This window comes from Malaya genurostris, chromosome 3 (assembly GCF_030247185.1).
Source record: "Malaya genurostris strain Urasoe2022 chromosome 3, Malgen_1.1, whole genome shotgun sequence".
Taxonomy (NCBI): Eukaryota; Metazoa; Arthropoda; class Insecta; order Diptera; family Culicidae; genus Malaya; species Malaya genurostris.
Window position 1 is genome coordinate 79,480,850 of NC_080572.1, and position 17,596 is coordinate 79,498,445.

The 17,596-nt window shown below is 38.4% G+C and overlaps 1 protein-coding gene across 2 annotated transcripts in view; it reads right to left on the bottom strand.

Annotated features, from left to right (window-relative positions):
* Nucleotides 1-219: 219 nt before the first annotated feature.
* Nucleotides 220-17,596, bottom strand: part of LOC131435498 (guanylate cyclase 32E) — a 110,676-nt gene continuing 93,299 nt past the window's right edge. Inside the window, exons 8-16 of one of the 2 annotated variants that reach the window (XM_058603464.1) lie at nt 13,323-13,468; nt 13,100-13,247; nt 12,983-12,994; nt 12,429-12,519; nt 11,825-12,012; nt 2,426-2,710; nt 2,116-2,362; nt 743-2,054; nt 220-681 (exon numbers count right to left, since the gene is read on the bottom strand). In XM_058603464.1, the coding sequence (XP_058459447.1) occupies nt 486-681; nt 743-2,054; nt 2,116-2,362; nt 2,426-2,710; nt 11,825-12,012; nt 12,429-12,519; nt 12,983-12,994; nt 13,100-13,247; nt 13,323-13,468 (2,625 nt within the window). In that variant the 3' untranslated portion in view covers nt 220-485. The remainder of the gene's footprint in view (nt 682-742; nt 2,055-2,115; nt 2,363-2,425; nt 2,711-11,824; nt 12,013-12,428; nt 12,520-12,982; nt 12,995-13,099; nt 13,248-13,322; nt 13,469-17,596) is intronic. The other variant, XM_058603466.1, reaches the window with a different exon arrangement.

Here is a 17,596-nt window from a genome sequence, read left to right on the forward strand (position 1 = left end):
TCCATCAGTCTTGAGTCGAATTCGTTTCTTCATCCGTGCAAAGCAAATGGTTTGCCATACCGAAACGTAAAATTTCATTCAAATCGGAACCTTTTTGTTCATTCATTACAAAAATTGCTCTGCATGAAAAATTGTACTATTTATTTTGAGTTAATGAAATGACATGAAATTCAAAAAATTCACTAGGGAACACTCAAAATAGAAACCCAATCAACGATTTATTGCAATGACTATATATATTTTCATTCTTTTATGTTTTCAACCAGCATGTCCGAAGTGAAAATTTCAACACTAGCCTTCTGCGTTTTCAATTTAGGTAACAAAATGTTCACCACTTTTCCTATGCCTTCTTATTTCTGGTTATTAAGTATTGATTATATTTTATCACATCAACTTGAACATTAATGACTGTTTAACGTATAATGACTAGAGACAGCTTATTTCACAACAAATGTATCCCTCTCTATAGTTGAGCGTACTTGCAATCAAGTAGCAATAGTGTTAGTGAGCAGAGGTGTCGTAACCGTCGGGCAGGGATGTATGAGGAACCGATCACTGTTCATACCGAGCTGGTCAATGCACGGACATGAAGAGGTGATGTCTTCGGTGTCTGCTAAGCTATTGTCGGATTTGCGGGTACTACAGTCGGAAATGACCTCCATCAGAGCGTCATCGCTGTAACTGAAAATGAAACGTTTTAACAATAAAATACAATGTTATTCGAGCAATAACACGCGCTTACCGATGATAACGATGCTGCTCCAACATAGACCCGCTGGCAAATCTCAGTCTTTTTGGAGACTCTAGACTAGATGAACGTGGCAGTGAACTACGTTGTACTATGGCACGATTTTTTAGCGAACTCCTCACTCCCCCTGAGCTGTTTTGACTTTTTAGCATACCGAGGTATTTATTGAGAGCTCGCGATCCACGTCTCTCAGATCGTTCCTGGGTCCGTTTAGCTCTTGCTTCAGGGTCCTCTCCAACGAGCCAAAAAGTACGCTGTTCGCCTTTTCCTTTCATAGGAATCAAACCTCGATCCTCGAAATGATATCCTTCGAGTGAATCAAGTATTTCTTTGGTTTGAAGGCTGCAATGGATTTTCAACGGCAGTCCCGTAGATTCCATACGGGACGCTGTGTTCACAGTATCACCGAAAAGACAATAACGAGGCATTTTCAGCCCTACCACTCCTGCACACACTGGCCCAGAATGGATACCTATTCTTAAGTACAATCTATCGTTGGGTCTATGGCGTATTTTGAACTCCGAAACAGCATCCAACAGCTGAAGGGACATCGATGCAATCTCTCCTGCATGCGTTAATCCATTGCGAATCGGAAGACCAGATACCACCATGTAGGCGTCACCGATTGTCTCCACCTTGTACACATCGTAATGGCCAATGATTGAATCAAAACATGTATATAAATCATTTAAAAAATCGACCACTTGCAGTGGTGTACTTTCGGCCGACATCGATGTGAATCCAACGATGTCGCTAAAATAGATCGTGACTAGATCGTAGCTTTCAGCCTCAACTTTGTGCCCTCGTTTCAGTTGCTCCGCGACTGGCCTTGGAAGCATTTCCAACAGGAGAGCTTCCGTCTTTTTCTTCTCTTCTTGCAATTGATCCGTTCGTTCGTCCACCAACTGTTCCAGATTATTGGCATATTTTTCCATCATGGCCATCATGTTATCGAAAATATTCGGTTTCATACCCTTTCGCAGTACCCGTAGCTTATTTCTAATCGTTTTAAAATCCGGTCTATCGTCTGCCTTTTCGGACCAACATTCCTTCAAGCACTCTCGAACGCAATCGAACGAGGTTTCCAGTGGTTGTATCGCCGGTCGAAACGGTGTATTCGGATCTAGGGGATGCAATATGCGTTTGAGGCACTCCGCAGCAGTGCATTCGATTTCCCCGAACGGACCGCGTCGAGTGAATATCTCGTACAAAACTATACCGAAAGAATAGATGTCACCTTTCGGAGTCCCAGGAACGCAGTAGGATGGTCCAGCTCTTAAAAGCTCTGGCGCTCGGTAAAGTAGCTCTAGAATGAAAAAAAAATATGCCTTATTTGCATTGTGTCGGAACCCCATCAAAATATTTACTTTCCGATTTTTCTTCGAACTTTTCTTTCTCCGCAGGAACTTGATCCGCTCCCTGTTTGAAAGCATAAAGTCCAAAATCGCTCAGTTTGACTACCCATCTTGAGTCTATTAGACAGTTCGAAGTTCTCAATGATCCATGAAAACGCAGTGGCGAGTCGTGCAGGTAAATCATGCCCCGCAGGATGTCGGCCACCAACGATGCGGTGAACATGTTGTCCAGCTTCACATCTTCGTTCTCTAGTACGTCCTGGAATGAGTGTACACGCAAAACTAGTTTTACTCAATCAAAACATGATCTCATTTGATTTACCTTCAAACTTCCCCTCGTACAATATTCAGTGATAATACAAATATTCGGGGGATCAGTGCAGGCTCCAATGAACGCATTCAGATTGTCGTGCCGCATATCACGCAGTAGTTTAAGCTCTTTCTTCATTTCCCGGGTAATGTCGATACTTTTCTTCCGTACATACTTGATGGCATACAGTTGTCCTTTGTATAGCCCGATGGGTGTGAAGATCGTTGAATAACGAAAATCTGTGTCCGGATTGGAGCTTAAACTTACTTGACTAGTACGCACTAGTGGATGGGTTGTCTGTAAGTATAAATAAAACACTTTTCTTTACGTTTCGTCTTAGACTCGATTTGTAACGGTTGTACATTAACAGGATTTTTTTTTTTTTGTTTCAATTATAGAGGTTTTAACATTAATGTCATTCGCCTCTTCGGGCCAGAAAAACTTTCTGACCCTATGTGCGGGGATGGGAATCGAACCCAGGCGGGCTGCGTGAAAGGCATCGACTTACCCATCACGCTATACCCGTCCCCTTTTAACAGGATTTAAGTTATACGCTTTTTAACTGAATTAATTTAAATTTACCATGATTCCAGTATTGATAAGTGTTCTTTGCTAATATGATCCACGTATCATTCAATCCTTAATGTAACTTCAATTTAAGTTCATCAGAAGTAAGTACAGTTTTTTTTGTAGCTGTAGATCAAATAGATCGTAAAACAAATTCATTCATTTATTTGTTTATTTATCCTAATTTTATCATCTAACTTACGTTATAATGATTTTGCTTATTTTTATTGACAGGGAAAACCCCGTTCGGGTTGTTATACAACGTACATCAAATGAGCATTAAATTTGTCATTTTTCGTGAAAATATTTTACAAAAAAATAGTTGTGTAATGATGTCTTTCTCATATCAATCACTATCATATATAATACTGTGGTATTCTTCAAAATAATTATCTTCGATTATTGAGAGAATAACCGAAATCAGTTTTTTGATCATTTACTGACGAAAACTATCAATTGGAGAAGATTTGAGGTGGATTTAGAAAAAAAATTACGTTTTTTGCCATTTTAAGTGATGGTATAAAATTTTTAACACACTTTACCCTATCTTCCCGGATCGGGAGGTCGGACAGAATGAAATACAGTAATTCCGTATGGGACCACAAAACCTTTCATTTGAACCTAAGTTTATGGAAACCGGTCGCGCCATCCATGAGAAAAGTTAGAACACATCTTTTCATTTTTGAACACATTTTACCCAATAGCTCCGGAACCACAAATCAGATCCCCAAGAAATTCAGGAATTTAGTCTGGGACCTAAACAGTTTTCATTTTAATCTGGAGGAGAGTTTGCTTCACTGAGAGTGCGATGCGGTGTCCTGGCGCTACTCTCAAAAACGTATAATTTCAATGTGTTATTTTATATGGATGGTTAAAAATTTGGTTGGAACAGTTATTTTTAGTGATAATGCAGATGTGGCAAGTAGTGAGAGTGCTATTTATTGAAAAATGTTGATCCGCGAATCTAAAGATGCTCAAGCGGTGGAAACTGAGAATTTACCGCCCCAAAATTCAACGATGTTAACCTGTTGACCGATCGAAGCGCCGTCTGCATGTCATTGTCGGTGATGTCGGATTTCTATGGAATATGTGAAAGTTTACAAGTCGATCGTGTAATTCAGAATGAAGGTCTAGAGTTTGATCTGCAAAGGACCCATTCGCGAGTATCGGACTAATATTTCTTCCTTTCCCTTAGTAGCACAGTCTTTGGTCGTAGCCAGCGTCGTTATTGATCATTTAATAAAAAGTTAGGAGTGAGTGGGTATGTACAGTGAAAATGATTTGCTTCTCCCAAACTTCATTTTCTTGGTTCATTGTACATTTCCACTCATTCGGTCAATCATGAAGTGCAACTATGGGCGATCTACTTCAGCTCAGCTCAGAGTTTTCATTTTAATCTAAGATTGTGAAAATCGGTTCAGCCATCTCCAAAAAAAGTTGATGCACTTATTTTCACAATTTTTGCACATTTTACCCCATAATTCCGGAACCGGAGGTCGGATCTAACTAATATTCAGGAATTTTGTATGGGACCTCAAGACCTTTCATTTGAATCTAAGTTTGTGAAAATCGGCTCAGCCATCTTTGAGAAAAGGCAGTGCAAAAAAAACGTTACATACGCACATACACACGCGGCTTTTTACGAGGATTTCCGAAGCTACACGGTTTTGAATGCGTATTCCCGAAATTACACGGGAAATTGATAGTTCCTTTGCAGTGACCGAAATGTTCATTTCGCGTAAAATATAGTATTTTAGTCGAAGCCTATCTCGAAATAATGACATAACTTATTTTCGTAACATTGAACTTTGTTGAGAATATTTTTTCAATCACAGTAAAGATTTTTCTTTCATCGTTATTTGGAATTGAGTGGCGTATTAGCGGCCTACAAATCGGTAGAGACGCCGCACAAAAACTATGAGAGAGATGTCGTTTTTCCTTTCATTTTGATTGCACCCAGAAATATGTACACCGGATCAAAATATGGTCTAAGTATCTCCGTTACTCTAAACCAGAGGTTCCCAAGCTATTTTGGGTCATGGACCCCTTTACTAAAATTAACTTAGGCCTCAGACCCCCATTAACAAATTCTTTTGAAAATTCAATTTCTTGCTTTTTTAATATTAATGTAAAATACTTACCAATTTCTGCGGATGGTCACAGACTGTATTGATTCTACGCAATACTGTCCTGTGCACATATAAATTAATTTAATTGAAAGTTATGAATAAAATAATTTTTCAAACAGTTTATTTCAAATTGGGCTTGACCAATTTGCACAAACTCAGGTCAAAATAAAAGGTCTTATAGTCTCGTATTGAATTCCTGAACTTTATCCGGCCTTCCTCGTTCCCGGTTTTCGATTCACAACCGGAGATTGTAGTCGTAGACTCAAAAATGGATGCCAGTCCCTGTTCTCGAACCAACTTTGATTTTACCGGTTCCCAGATTCTGGTTTCGAATGTGTCTGCAATAGTCGAACCCACTTCGCGTTTTCAGATACGGCCAAACTCTGTAGGTTATACTAGTTTATGGACAATCCTTTTCGTTTTCGAAAAATCAAAGAAAATCATTTTGTAGAATACATCATATTTATATAACTGCATGTTCAAGTGCATTACATTTATCTCTTTGCTCGACTTCAATGCGACTACATTGCACCTGGAAAGTATTTCCTGATTTATACGGTAGCGATCATTCACCAATCATCATCTCAATTAGCAGTAACAAAGGCATTGATAATTCAGTTAATATTCCATATGATTTGACAAAAAATATTAACTGGATTAAATTCCAAAGTAATATGTCAAGTATCTTAAATTCAATTCCCCACTTGAAGAATATGACTTCCTCGTTTGTTCGATTATGGAGGCCGCTGAACAAGCACAAACCAAACGATTTCTTGGTCCATCGTCTAACAGAAGACCTCCAAACCCTTGGTGGGACAAAGAGTGCTCAGATGCTAAACACGCGAAACAAAATGCTTCCAAGACGTTTTTAAAAAGTGGAGGAGGAACTCCTCAGAATTTTGAAAAATTCTTGGTTTTAGAAACCAAGTACAAGAACATACTTCGGGTCAAGAAATGCAGCTATTGGAGACATTTTGTGGAAGCTTTGTCAAGAGAAACCTCAATGAGCACTCTTTGGAATACGGCCAGACGAATGAGGAATCGTAACGTAGGAAATGAGAGTGAGAAATACTCGAATCGATGGATATTTGATTTTGCGAGGAAAGTTTGTCCAGATTCTGTTCCTACGCATAGCATTATTAGGGAGTCTTCTCCAAACAATGGTACCATTGATAGCCCTTTTTCTATGATGGAATTTTCCATAGCACTCATGTCTTGTAACAATAACGCCCCTGGGTTGGACAGAATTAAATTCAACTTGGTGAAGAATCTACCCGACCTCGCAAAAAGATGTTTGTTGGAATTGTTCAACAAGTTTCTTGAGCAAAATATCGTTCCACCTGACTGGAGGCAAGTGAAAGTTATCTCCATTCAAAAGCAGGGGAAACCAGCTTCCAATCACAATGTTGCAATATTGTCCTGCATCAGAAAACTGTTCGAAAAAAATATTCTTCGACGTCTCGACACTTGGGTCGAGACGAACGGTTTGTTGTGAGATAAAGCTTGCTTCATTTAGAACTGGAACAAACTTTTGCTCATATTGTGGCGCTCCTGGTGGACGGATTTGGAAGCTCTTGGCGCCCACGTGTCGGGAATTTTGTCAGCTTCACGTATGATTTTTGACATTTCGCAAATCGACTGTACTTTGTAAACAAAGCCAAAAGAAGGTAAAAAATTTGTGCACAGTTATTTGGAAAATCCATTGTGGTCTGCATCTAGGCTAGCTAAACAGCTGAAATTGCCCAGAAATACAGTATGGCGCGTTATCAAACGGTATAAGAAAACATTGACGACGATTCGGAAGCCTCAAGCCGATCGTCGGAGTCGAACTGACGACCGGAAATTGCGTGGTAAGATTTTGAAGACGATTAAGAGGAATCCTAATCTGTCGGACCGTGATTTGGTCAGAAAATTCGGTGCTGCCCATAGTACCGTGAGGAGAACTCGACTCCGGGAAGGAATCAAGTCGTATCGAGCTAGCAAACAGCCAAATCGGACCATGAAACAGAATAGTGTGGTCAAAATTCGTGCTCGGAAACTATATGACCAGGTGCTGACCAAGTTCAACGGGTGTCTTCTGATGGACGATGAAACCTGTGTCAAGGCTGACTTCGGTCAAATCCCAGGTCAAAAATTTTACTTGGCAACGGCTCGGGGGGATGTTCCAGCCAAATTTAAATTTGTTTTTGCCGACAAATTTGCAAGAAAATTTATGATTTGGCCGGGCATTTGCAGCTGCGGCAAAAAACGAAAGTTTTCGTTACAAATAAGACAAATGACATCGGAACTATACCAAAAAGAGTGTCTTCAAAAACGAATTTTTCCGTTCATTCGATCCCACGACCATCCTGCAATGTTTTGGCCAGATTTGGCAAGCTGTCATTACAGCAAAGCCGTTTAAGAATGGTATGCAGAGAAAGTTGTCCAGTTTGTTCCGAAAAACCTTAACCCACTCAACTGCCCCCAGTTCCGCCCTATTGAGAAATACTGGGCAATCATGAAGAGGAGACTCAAGGCAAAGGGAAACGTTGTCAAAGACATCAATCAGATGACGACCTGGTGGAATAAGATAGCTAAAACGATGGACGAAGAAGGTGTGCGCCGCCTACTGAGCCGTGTTACAGGAAAAATTCGAGAATTCCTTCAAAACCGTGACGAATAATTTTATCCGTATTTTTTCTTAAAAATATGACGAAAACGCTACATTTGTATAAAAAAAGATATTGAATACAATAATAAATAACTGAAATACAGGCAATTGTCTTTGTTCCAATTCTATTTGAAGCAAGCTTTACTCAGTTTGGCTTCCGTAGAAGTAAAGGGCCTTGCATTACTTTCGTCTGACATCCAAATTGCCTTCGATCAAAAACAACAAATGGCATCTGTGTTTTTAGACATTAAAGGAGCATTTGATTCAGTTTCCATTAATGTTCTTTCAGACAAGCTCCATCAACATGGACTTCCAACGATTATAAATAATTATTTGCACAACCTTTCGTCAGAGAAATGCATGTATTTTTCACATGGCGATTTGACAACAATCAGAATTAGCTACATGGATCTCCCGCAGTCCGCTCCTGTATAATTTCTATGTAAACGACATTGACAGTAACCCCATGTACACTAAGACAATTGACAGATGATGGCGTGGTTTCAGTTACTGGACCCAAAGCTATTGATCTGCAAAAACCATTGCAAGATACCTTAGATAACTTGTCCGTTTGGGCTGTTCATCTGGGTATCGAATTCTCTGCGGAGTAAACAGAGCTGGTCGTCTTTTCAAGAAAGCATGATCCCGCGCAGCTTCAGCTTCATATAAAGGGAAGAATGATTCAACAGGTTTTGACTTTCAACTACCTCGGGGTGTTGTTTGATTCCAAATGCACGTGGGGAGGACACATTAGGTATCTGATAACAAAATGCCAACAAAGAGTAAATTTTCTTCGAACAATAACAGGATCTTGGTGGGGTGCTCATCCGGAAGATCTAATAAAATTGTATCAGACAACGATACTTTCAGTGATGGAATATGAATGCGTTTGCGTTCCGTTCCGCTGCAAACTCTCATATTATCAAATTAGAGCGAATTCAATATCGTTGTTTGCGAATTGCTTTAGGGTGCATGCATTCGACACATACAATGAGTCTTGAAGTCCTGGCGGAAGTTCTTCTATTGAAAGATCGTTTTTAGGAGCTTTCATCGCGACTGCTAATAAGATGTGAGGTACTGAATCCCCTGGTTATTAATAACTTCGAAAGGCTAGTTGAGCTTCAATCTCAAACAAGATTCATGACAGTATATTTTAACCATATGTCACAGGAAATCAACCCTTCAAGATATATTCCTATCCGTGTCAGCCTTCTAAAAGTTCCTGACCCAACTCTATTTTTCGACACATCCATGCAGCGCGAAGTGCCTGGAATCCCGGAACACCTACGTTCGATGGAAATCCCAAAAATATTTATAAGTAAGTTCAGGCATATTGACTCTGAGAAAATCGCCCTGATTCTGAATAACGACGTATTGATTTTTCGATCGAATGTGGTTCGATCGAATCATAGCTACCTTTGATTTTGCTAGCGTTATGGGGAATACAAATGAAATATGAGGGAAAAAACGATACGACGTTATTCAGAATAAGGGTGAATATTTTACACGGACGGATCACGAATTGAAGAGGCTACTGTGTTTGGTACATTCAACAATAATGTTTCGGTTTCATTTAGGCTTCAAGAACCTGCATCTGTTTATATAGCAGAATTAGCAGCAGTTCATTATAGTTTGAGTGTAATCGTCACATTATCTCCAAACCATTATTTTCTCTTCACATATAGTCTGAGTGCAATTGAAGCCATCCGCTCAAACGCTGCTGGAAAAATAAAACACTGCCTGAACGTCATATTGAATAATAATTATCAAATCACAATAGTTTGGGTACCGGCCCATTGCTCCAGACCAGGCAATGAAAGACCCGATAGTTTAGCCAAAAATGGTGCTATTGAGGGTAAAATTTATGAGAGACCGATTGCTTTTAACGAATTCTATAGCGCGTCTTGCCAAAGAACACTTGCCAGCTGGCAAGCTTCTAGAGATAAAGATGATCTGGGTCGGTGGATGCACTCAATTATTCCTAAAATATCGACAAAGGCATGGTTCAGGGGACTGAATGTTAGTAGGAACTTCATTCGTGTGATGTACAGACTCATGTCCAATCATTAAACGTTAGATGCACATCTCCTTAAACGTTAGATGCACATCTCCTCAAATGCAGTTCGTGCTCGCATCGCAAAAGACACAGTCGAAAATTTCTTACGGTCGCGACGACAGAAACAAAGACAATACAGTGCAGTGAACAATAGAGTGTACGAAATGGGCAAATACGATTTAACAAAGCCTGAAACTTGGCCTACAAGGCCAAATTCAATTTGTATTGATTTCAAGCGCTGCAAAGTTAGACCTGCAGCAACCGAAATTGAAATCTTGCTTAAGGAACGAATGCATCTAAACGTTAATGATGTAAGTGAGATTCAATTCAACAAGGCGTCGAACTGTGTGTACATTATGTTTAAACGTGAAAAAGATGCAATTGCATTTGCTTCGGTTAATAACGGGGTGCACAGTATTGATCATGACAATGTTAAATATAAAATCCCTGTGTACATGGTGGACAATGCCATAGAAGTACGCGTGCATGACCTTCCCCCGCAGACCAGCGAGGGGTATGTTCGGGAATGTATGTCGCAGTACGGTGAAGTTCTTTCCATCGAAAAGGAAGTATGGCGGAATTTTTTCCCGGGTATCCGGAATGGCGTGCGAGTGGTACGTATGCAACTACGTAAAGCAATTCCATCTTACATCATTTGTGGTCAAGACGGGATACATCCGTGTAAAACGTTGATTACGTATGAAAATCAATTGGTTACATGTCAGTTTTGTGAACAACCTGCACACTACGGCAAACCTTGCACTGAAACTGCGAAAACAAACAAAACAAACAAAAACAAGGACAACCAACCAACAACGGAGACTAGTGAATGCCGTGCTCCTGTTTCAAAAGCACCTTCACCATCTAACCAACTATCAACTGCAATCAATGTACAAAGCGCATCTACAGCAACTGCAAATGAACCCAAGACTGCGATCAACAATGAAAACAAGGAAACGGAAACCACTCACAATTCCAACGATGTAGCAATGGATGATATGAGCAACGGACAAAATGACCTCCAATCTTCGCTAGAAGGAAATGGAAGCTCCTCTCCTCCTAGAAGAAGGGTGACAACGAGATCCAACAATAAAAAAATTATATTGTGTAACAAAAACATGGGTAAATCGGCCACGTAAAGCTATACGCAAATTGGCCTGAATAAAAATTGTTATAAAAAAAAAATCTCCTCAAATGAACTTTCCGAGACTAATCATTGTTCTTGTGGGAAGGTTATCGCGATATCGATCTTGTCGTTTGGACATATGTGGAGTATCGTGATGTCAGATCTCAACTAATAAATTCCTTGCGTACCCAAGATAGACTATCCAGTGTCCCAGTTCGCGACATTCTTGCTTGTCGTGACCTTTCTTACATGAAACTCCTTTATCACATCATTAAGTCCATTGAATTTCCAATTAAAATTTTATTTTATGTTAGACCCCTTTCTCTTCCATGAGTTCAACCAATAGCCAACTATATGATATTGAATAAAAGTGATGAACTGAAACAAACAAACCTGAAATAGTTATAAGATCATGTACAAAATAAATGTATTTTATAATAGCAACTCGTTTGATGAAATCAGCGTTTAGATTAACTAATAATACTCTCTAAAAATTTCTCTAAAACAGCGAACGGAAATAAGTTGATGGTATATAAACAGGAATTAAAAATTATACAATATTTTATTATACTAAATATACAGAATAAAAATAGCACAATAAACTCTAACTACTGTCTACTGTTTAGTATTACTTTAGGAGTTGATGATGGAAACATACATTAGACTAAAGGTTGCAGCTAGATGTATCGGATCGAACTGACCATAATCAAGAAACTGTGAAACAGGAACGCTGAGCCGACCACTACGAGTATCAATAGGACGTGAATGACAAATTCGAGTATTCAGGATTCAATCAAATGAAATTAATCAGGATAAAAAATATTCCACTTTTTCTAAACAATCTCACACCGAAACCAAAGTTAGCTAGTTAGATTTTACTTACCCGTGTCAATTTTTGGCCTGCTTTTTCGTTTTCGTTTTCGTGCATCTGAATGTCCTTAAAATCCACTTTCCATAGTAAACTGTCCAGTTCTTGTTCGTAGCGCCAGTTTCGATACAGTACAAGTGAAACGACTCCCAGCAACAGTAGGGCACCACCAGCGACTCCAGCGGAAATTTCTCCAGTGTAGCCTGTACGATAGCGGTTTTGTATGCATTAAAGATAAATTCAGTTTGATTTCTACTTTTTTCGAACAACACAAATTGATTTGATTGATTAAATTATTGAATTGGTCAACTAGGTTTTGGAAGCCTTCAGTAAACTAACACATCGATTTATTACTTCATACTGTGTAATTTGTATTGCATTTTATTATCAGATTAATAAAAAAAATTGAACATTATGCTTCGGATACATAAGTTTCCAATATTAGTTCAACCGAGCTCAAATTTAAAGTTATTTTTACAACCGGTGATTAGGAACCAAGTTTCTCCGTTGAACTGCTCAGCACAAGCTCTGCTAATGAGTTAAGTTATCGGTGACAGAATTTCCCGCTCCCCTCCCATCCCCCGTACAAAAACAGGTATCATTTTATCTTAATACTCACTTATACACTTCTCGCCCCGAAAACCGCAAAGTGGCTCGGCAACGGGCGGTTCTGACCCCACCCATTCGATGGTATCGAATAGTTTTATATCCTGAAAGTAGCCGAAGCAAGTGGTCAGATGAAGATAAGAATGGTATGTACGAGTCGTAACGGAGTACGAACCCGGTCTGTGACACACATATTCCAATGCAAAAAAATACAACAACAACAAGTCAACACCAGGCAAACAACATCAAAAACAGACGGTGATAATTTGCTTTTCTCAACTAGGACAAAACACACCAGAAGTTGACCCGAAAGATTAAGAACGTGCAGACTGGTCGTGGTGAGGTATATCAGAGTAGATTACAACTGAATTAATGAGAGCCGAATTCATGAAATTCGACTGTTAAAAGAATGCTCAATCCTTGACACACATCTATAAAAGAAAACGGGAACGAATTAGAATTAGAACAGGAAGCCATTCGATTTCAAAAGCAAACGTTTAACAATTAGGGAAAGGAAACGACTCTCACTGAATTCACAGACAAAGGACCAGTTTTGTTTGGACTCACCTGTATTCGACACTATTCGTGCGGTTCGAGAACAAAAGAAACCAAGTACATGTTAGTACAAGCTCCTAGCTAAATGATGGTGCGTTATATTACGAATTTAAACTTCACTGTACTTACCGTGGCCTGATTAGCATCCGGTGTGCTGAAGCGCCCAACCGGAAACAGTCCATACTCTCTCTCCGACGTAGCAGACGGGACGGGTTTTCTAGCTAAAATGGTATAATTCCCGGTAGCATCGCCGTTCTCATCGATATGTATCAAATATCTAGGATGGAGAAAACATATGCAATCAAAAAAAAACAAATATATCACTGACGGGGTTCACTGCGTGGGAACTTACCCCATTGCACTCATGTAAGCTCGACCCTTGATTGCTTCGATAATTGCTGTGCCATTTTTAGGGTTACCGCCGTCTAGCAGAACTTGGAGCAACGCATTAGCATACAAATGGACCGCGTCGTATAGATAGGCTGCCTCGGCGCGAATCTGTCGATTGTGGAATGAAGAAAAAAACGGAGAGCACATTGGTGAAAGTGTCACATTGTGGGAGCGCTGTGCTGTGCTGGCTGAGACTATCACGTACGCAATCAATCACAATTCTGGCGGAAAACGATAGACTGAGTGGACCGCAGTATAGTGTGGAGGTTTCCAGAGAATGGAAACCGTCTAGCCTTTTATTACCGAAGCGGATCAGGTTTTTCGGGGAAGGCAAAAATGTAGATTAGGCATCGACTTAATACTCTTCTATGTAACTTGCCAATAGGGCAATAGATTCGGCAGAAATACATGTGCATATCAATGGCATCGTTGAACGTTGCTTATCATCATTCCTAAAGCTGGAATCATTCGATATCTGGACGCAAAAATAATACTACGGAACTATGTTAATACAATTTCTACGTTAACTACTCAAAATCAAAGTCCTTTATTGCGCTTTTAAATAAAAATAGCGAAAAAATAGTTCCGATTTTATTATGATTAAATTTCGAACTTATATACCCATCAGTGTTGGGTAAATCACGATCAGAAAAAGTTCGTTTCATTATCACCCCTTGAAAAACAAAAACAGTTCAACTCAGTGCCAGAAAAAATCACTTCCGAGATTTTCATTCATGAAACATGCACACACAAAACTCTGAACCTCGAAGTTCACAAGTGATTTTTTGTGTCAGCGAAACATGATGACGAATTTTCACCCACAGAAATATCGCTAAAGAGATAATGAACACCGAAGTGATTCGCGCTAGATTTAATTATTATATTTTCATCAATAAAAAAAATCTCTATTTAATAAATTCGCAACTGAGAAAATAATTATTGCGATAGTAGACCACGTAGGGTGGTCAATATGAACAACAATATTTTTTTCCACATTCCAAATACTGATTATAGCGATGTAATGCTGTTTAATTGCTGATTAATTCTAGCTGATTGATTACACTGCACTATTTAGATTTAACCCAAAAAAGGTACTTAGCATGAATTTGATATATAGAAGTAACAGGAGCGCAGCATTTTGCATGTCTCGGAAACATGCCAGGCGTAGTCTTTGAATGGCGCGTTTGAAGTGAGAACAGACATCCAAGTAGAGATTTCAATGTGTGCAAGAAATTTAACGGTTGTTTTCGAACAGCATTCACCAAATAGCAATTTTCCTCTAGAGGCGCTTCGAGCAGCCCAGTAATTCCTTATGGGCCTTTGCATTCGAGCTTTCATATCACGGTAATTCATGCGTGAAAAATCGTGCGCAATGGTGATTTTTAACGGATTTTCAGTTGTATGCTTTACACAGCTTTTTAGAAAAAGTTTATACTAGCTTGAATGTCTGTTCTCTGTGGAATGATATTCAAACTAAATTGGGTAAGAGAGAAAAGTTGGCATCACTGGAGGTAAGATGCGGTGCTTAAGTGTTGCTCTCTAAAAAATATCTAATTTCAATGTGTATCAAACAACTTATAGTCAAGTAGTTGGTCGGAATAGTTATTTTAAGTGATACACGGGCAAAATTCCGATTCAAGAAATGAGCAAAACGAGTCATGATTTGAGAAAAACAGTATATTTTCATGTTATGATAATACATCATGATTAAAAGTTCTTGGATCATGATCCATTTGGACTGATTTCGTTGAAATTTAGCGACACATTTGACGTTTTTGGGTAGAACTTCAACATCTTTGCAACATAAATTCAGGCGTTATGGTTTAAAATATGAAGATTTCAAATATTAATAACACTCCTAATACCAAGCCTAAAAAAGTTACGCGAAGCACCAAGCCTCAAAAAAAGTTGGAACGGTAACTTTGAGCTACCATAGCTCAGTTGTTACTTGACCAATTTCGATAAATTTTTCACCCTCCAATTTTGTGAAGTTTGTAGATTATTTTAAGTATATCATTATTGGCAATCTTTTGGGAAAAACTAATGAAAATCAGATTTTTCCCGTTCCAAGTTTTTTTTCGAGCTCAAAACGTGCCCTATCTGCATTCATGCGGCATCTGCATCGCGAATCGGATATTGAGAACTTCAACTTTACCGAGTCATAACTTTGTTGTTAGTCAACCGATCTTCAAAATTTGTTCACCATTGGAAAGGTAATACTTCCAGAAATAAAATGCACTCAAAAAACCGAAAAATAGGGTTATCTACCCAAAGTTATAATGAAAACTGTAGATAGATGACCTAAGAAAAGATGAGACTTTTTACAATGATCGTAAATATCTCGAAATTCAAAGCGATGACCTATATATTTTTATACATCATTCGATTGCTAGTGATACCAGCTACAATTTTCGCTCAATTACCATTCCTACACAATCAGAAGAAAACATTGAGAAATCGATGAATTTATAAATATAAATGAATTTTTCATTTTTTTTTCACATGTTTGTATATAACTCGAAAATTAAAGCGATGACATGTACATTTTTTTGATTCAAAATATTGAAATCATTACCAGAAATAATGTATTGATGATCAAAATTATATAACCGTTCAAAGAATCTCAAGAAATTTGGTACAAATACAGAGAATTTGTGTTATTGGGAAAATTTTGCCAAACAACATGAAATCAAAACTTTTAAATTTTATGGCATATATTTATTTATTATTTTAGTTGGAAATTTAATATAAACAAAATTTACATAAAAAAACTGAAACTTGGATTTCACTGAAAATTTTAAAATTTTTGGTAAATAACTTAAAACTCTTTAAATATTTTTGTATTGGACAAACAATCTAAACAATTTTTATGCACAACACAAACGCATTTGATAACTACTAAAATTCTGGTTTTGTTGTAGGTTTGCCGTAGAATCTCAAAAAATAGATAAAAGATCGGAAATTTTAAAATTTCCGAGTTAAATTGCATTGCACAGTGGTCCGGATCCACAATTTAGGGGGACAAAAACATTTGTGGCTTAACCTTATACTTTAGAGCTATGATGTCTTCAAAACAAATGATCAGTGAAGATAAACCATATGTCGATGTACATGGTATTAGGGTGGCTCTTATTATTAAGGTGATCCGAAACTTATTTTCCGGATGTATTGAGATAGATGACTGCATTTTTCGGCAAAACTGTAGATAAACTTATATCGAGCAGATTTTCTGAGGACATCATAGTAGTATCTGCAACGGTTTTAGTGTTACAGCTATTTTTTAAGAGCAACTTAGGGTGTTCCTCAAAAAATCAGATTTTTTGCTCTAGCATTTATATTTTTCTCCTTTCGTACAGGTATCTTTGAACATCTTTTAGAGTTTGTTAAAACCAATTTTTTAATGACTGGCGTGTTCAGGTAGCGTTTTCTGAACCGAAGTTATGAGCGAAACTAGTTCAAAAACAGTTTATTTTTAAACTGCTATATCTAACATTGAGGAAAACGAAAAAAATCCGTTTCTTGTATTTGACAAAAAATATTTTCGAGCATGTTTATAAAAAAAGGCGGAGGAGATATTTTTTAAATTTTTTTTTTTAATTATGTTCATACATTGGATTTTTTCATTGAAAAATATTCGTATCAGTCATTTATTAGCTATATAAGGTATTTTTGTCTTCTAAAGTGTCAAGTTAATTCAAGTGCATATTCGGGAAGAAATCGTTCTGCATTCTTCGGGGAATGCAGAATGGTGTCGCTTTTGTAAAATCTCTAAGGCCCCTCGGTGGTTGGAGGTTTTATCAACCGTGCATTTTGGCACCTGCAGATCGTTCAGCATCCTTTCCGGGATGCAGGACGACTTATTTCTTTATGTTTTGTGCTGTTTTCCCACCTCACCCAATTCTCAATTCCCTCCCATGTTCCTTTTATCCTTCCCCTCCCATCAGGAAGTTGATGAGAAGCTACGCAAGGCACGAATCTCCAAATAACTAGGGGAACATGCCACTTGAGCCAATTAGTTCTGATAACATAGGTGCAGGGTTTCATTCAGTAAAAAGCATTCAAACGAAGAGGTTGTTTTTCGAGACGAAGACAACTGTAAGCTGCAAAAAGATTGGTTGGTTGGTGCTAATCGCAAAGGCTGCTGCGAAGCCAATATTCGGGGCGATTTCAGTTTCATAAGTACCTGAAATAGTGGAACTTTCTTCACTGAGAAAGATGGCCTAACCGATTTGAGAA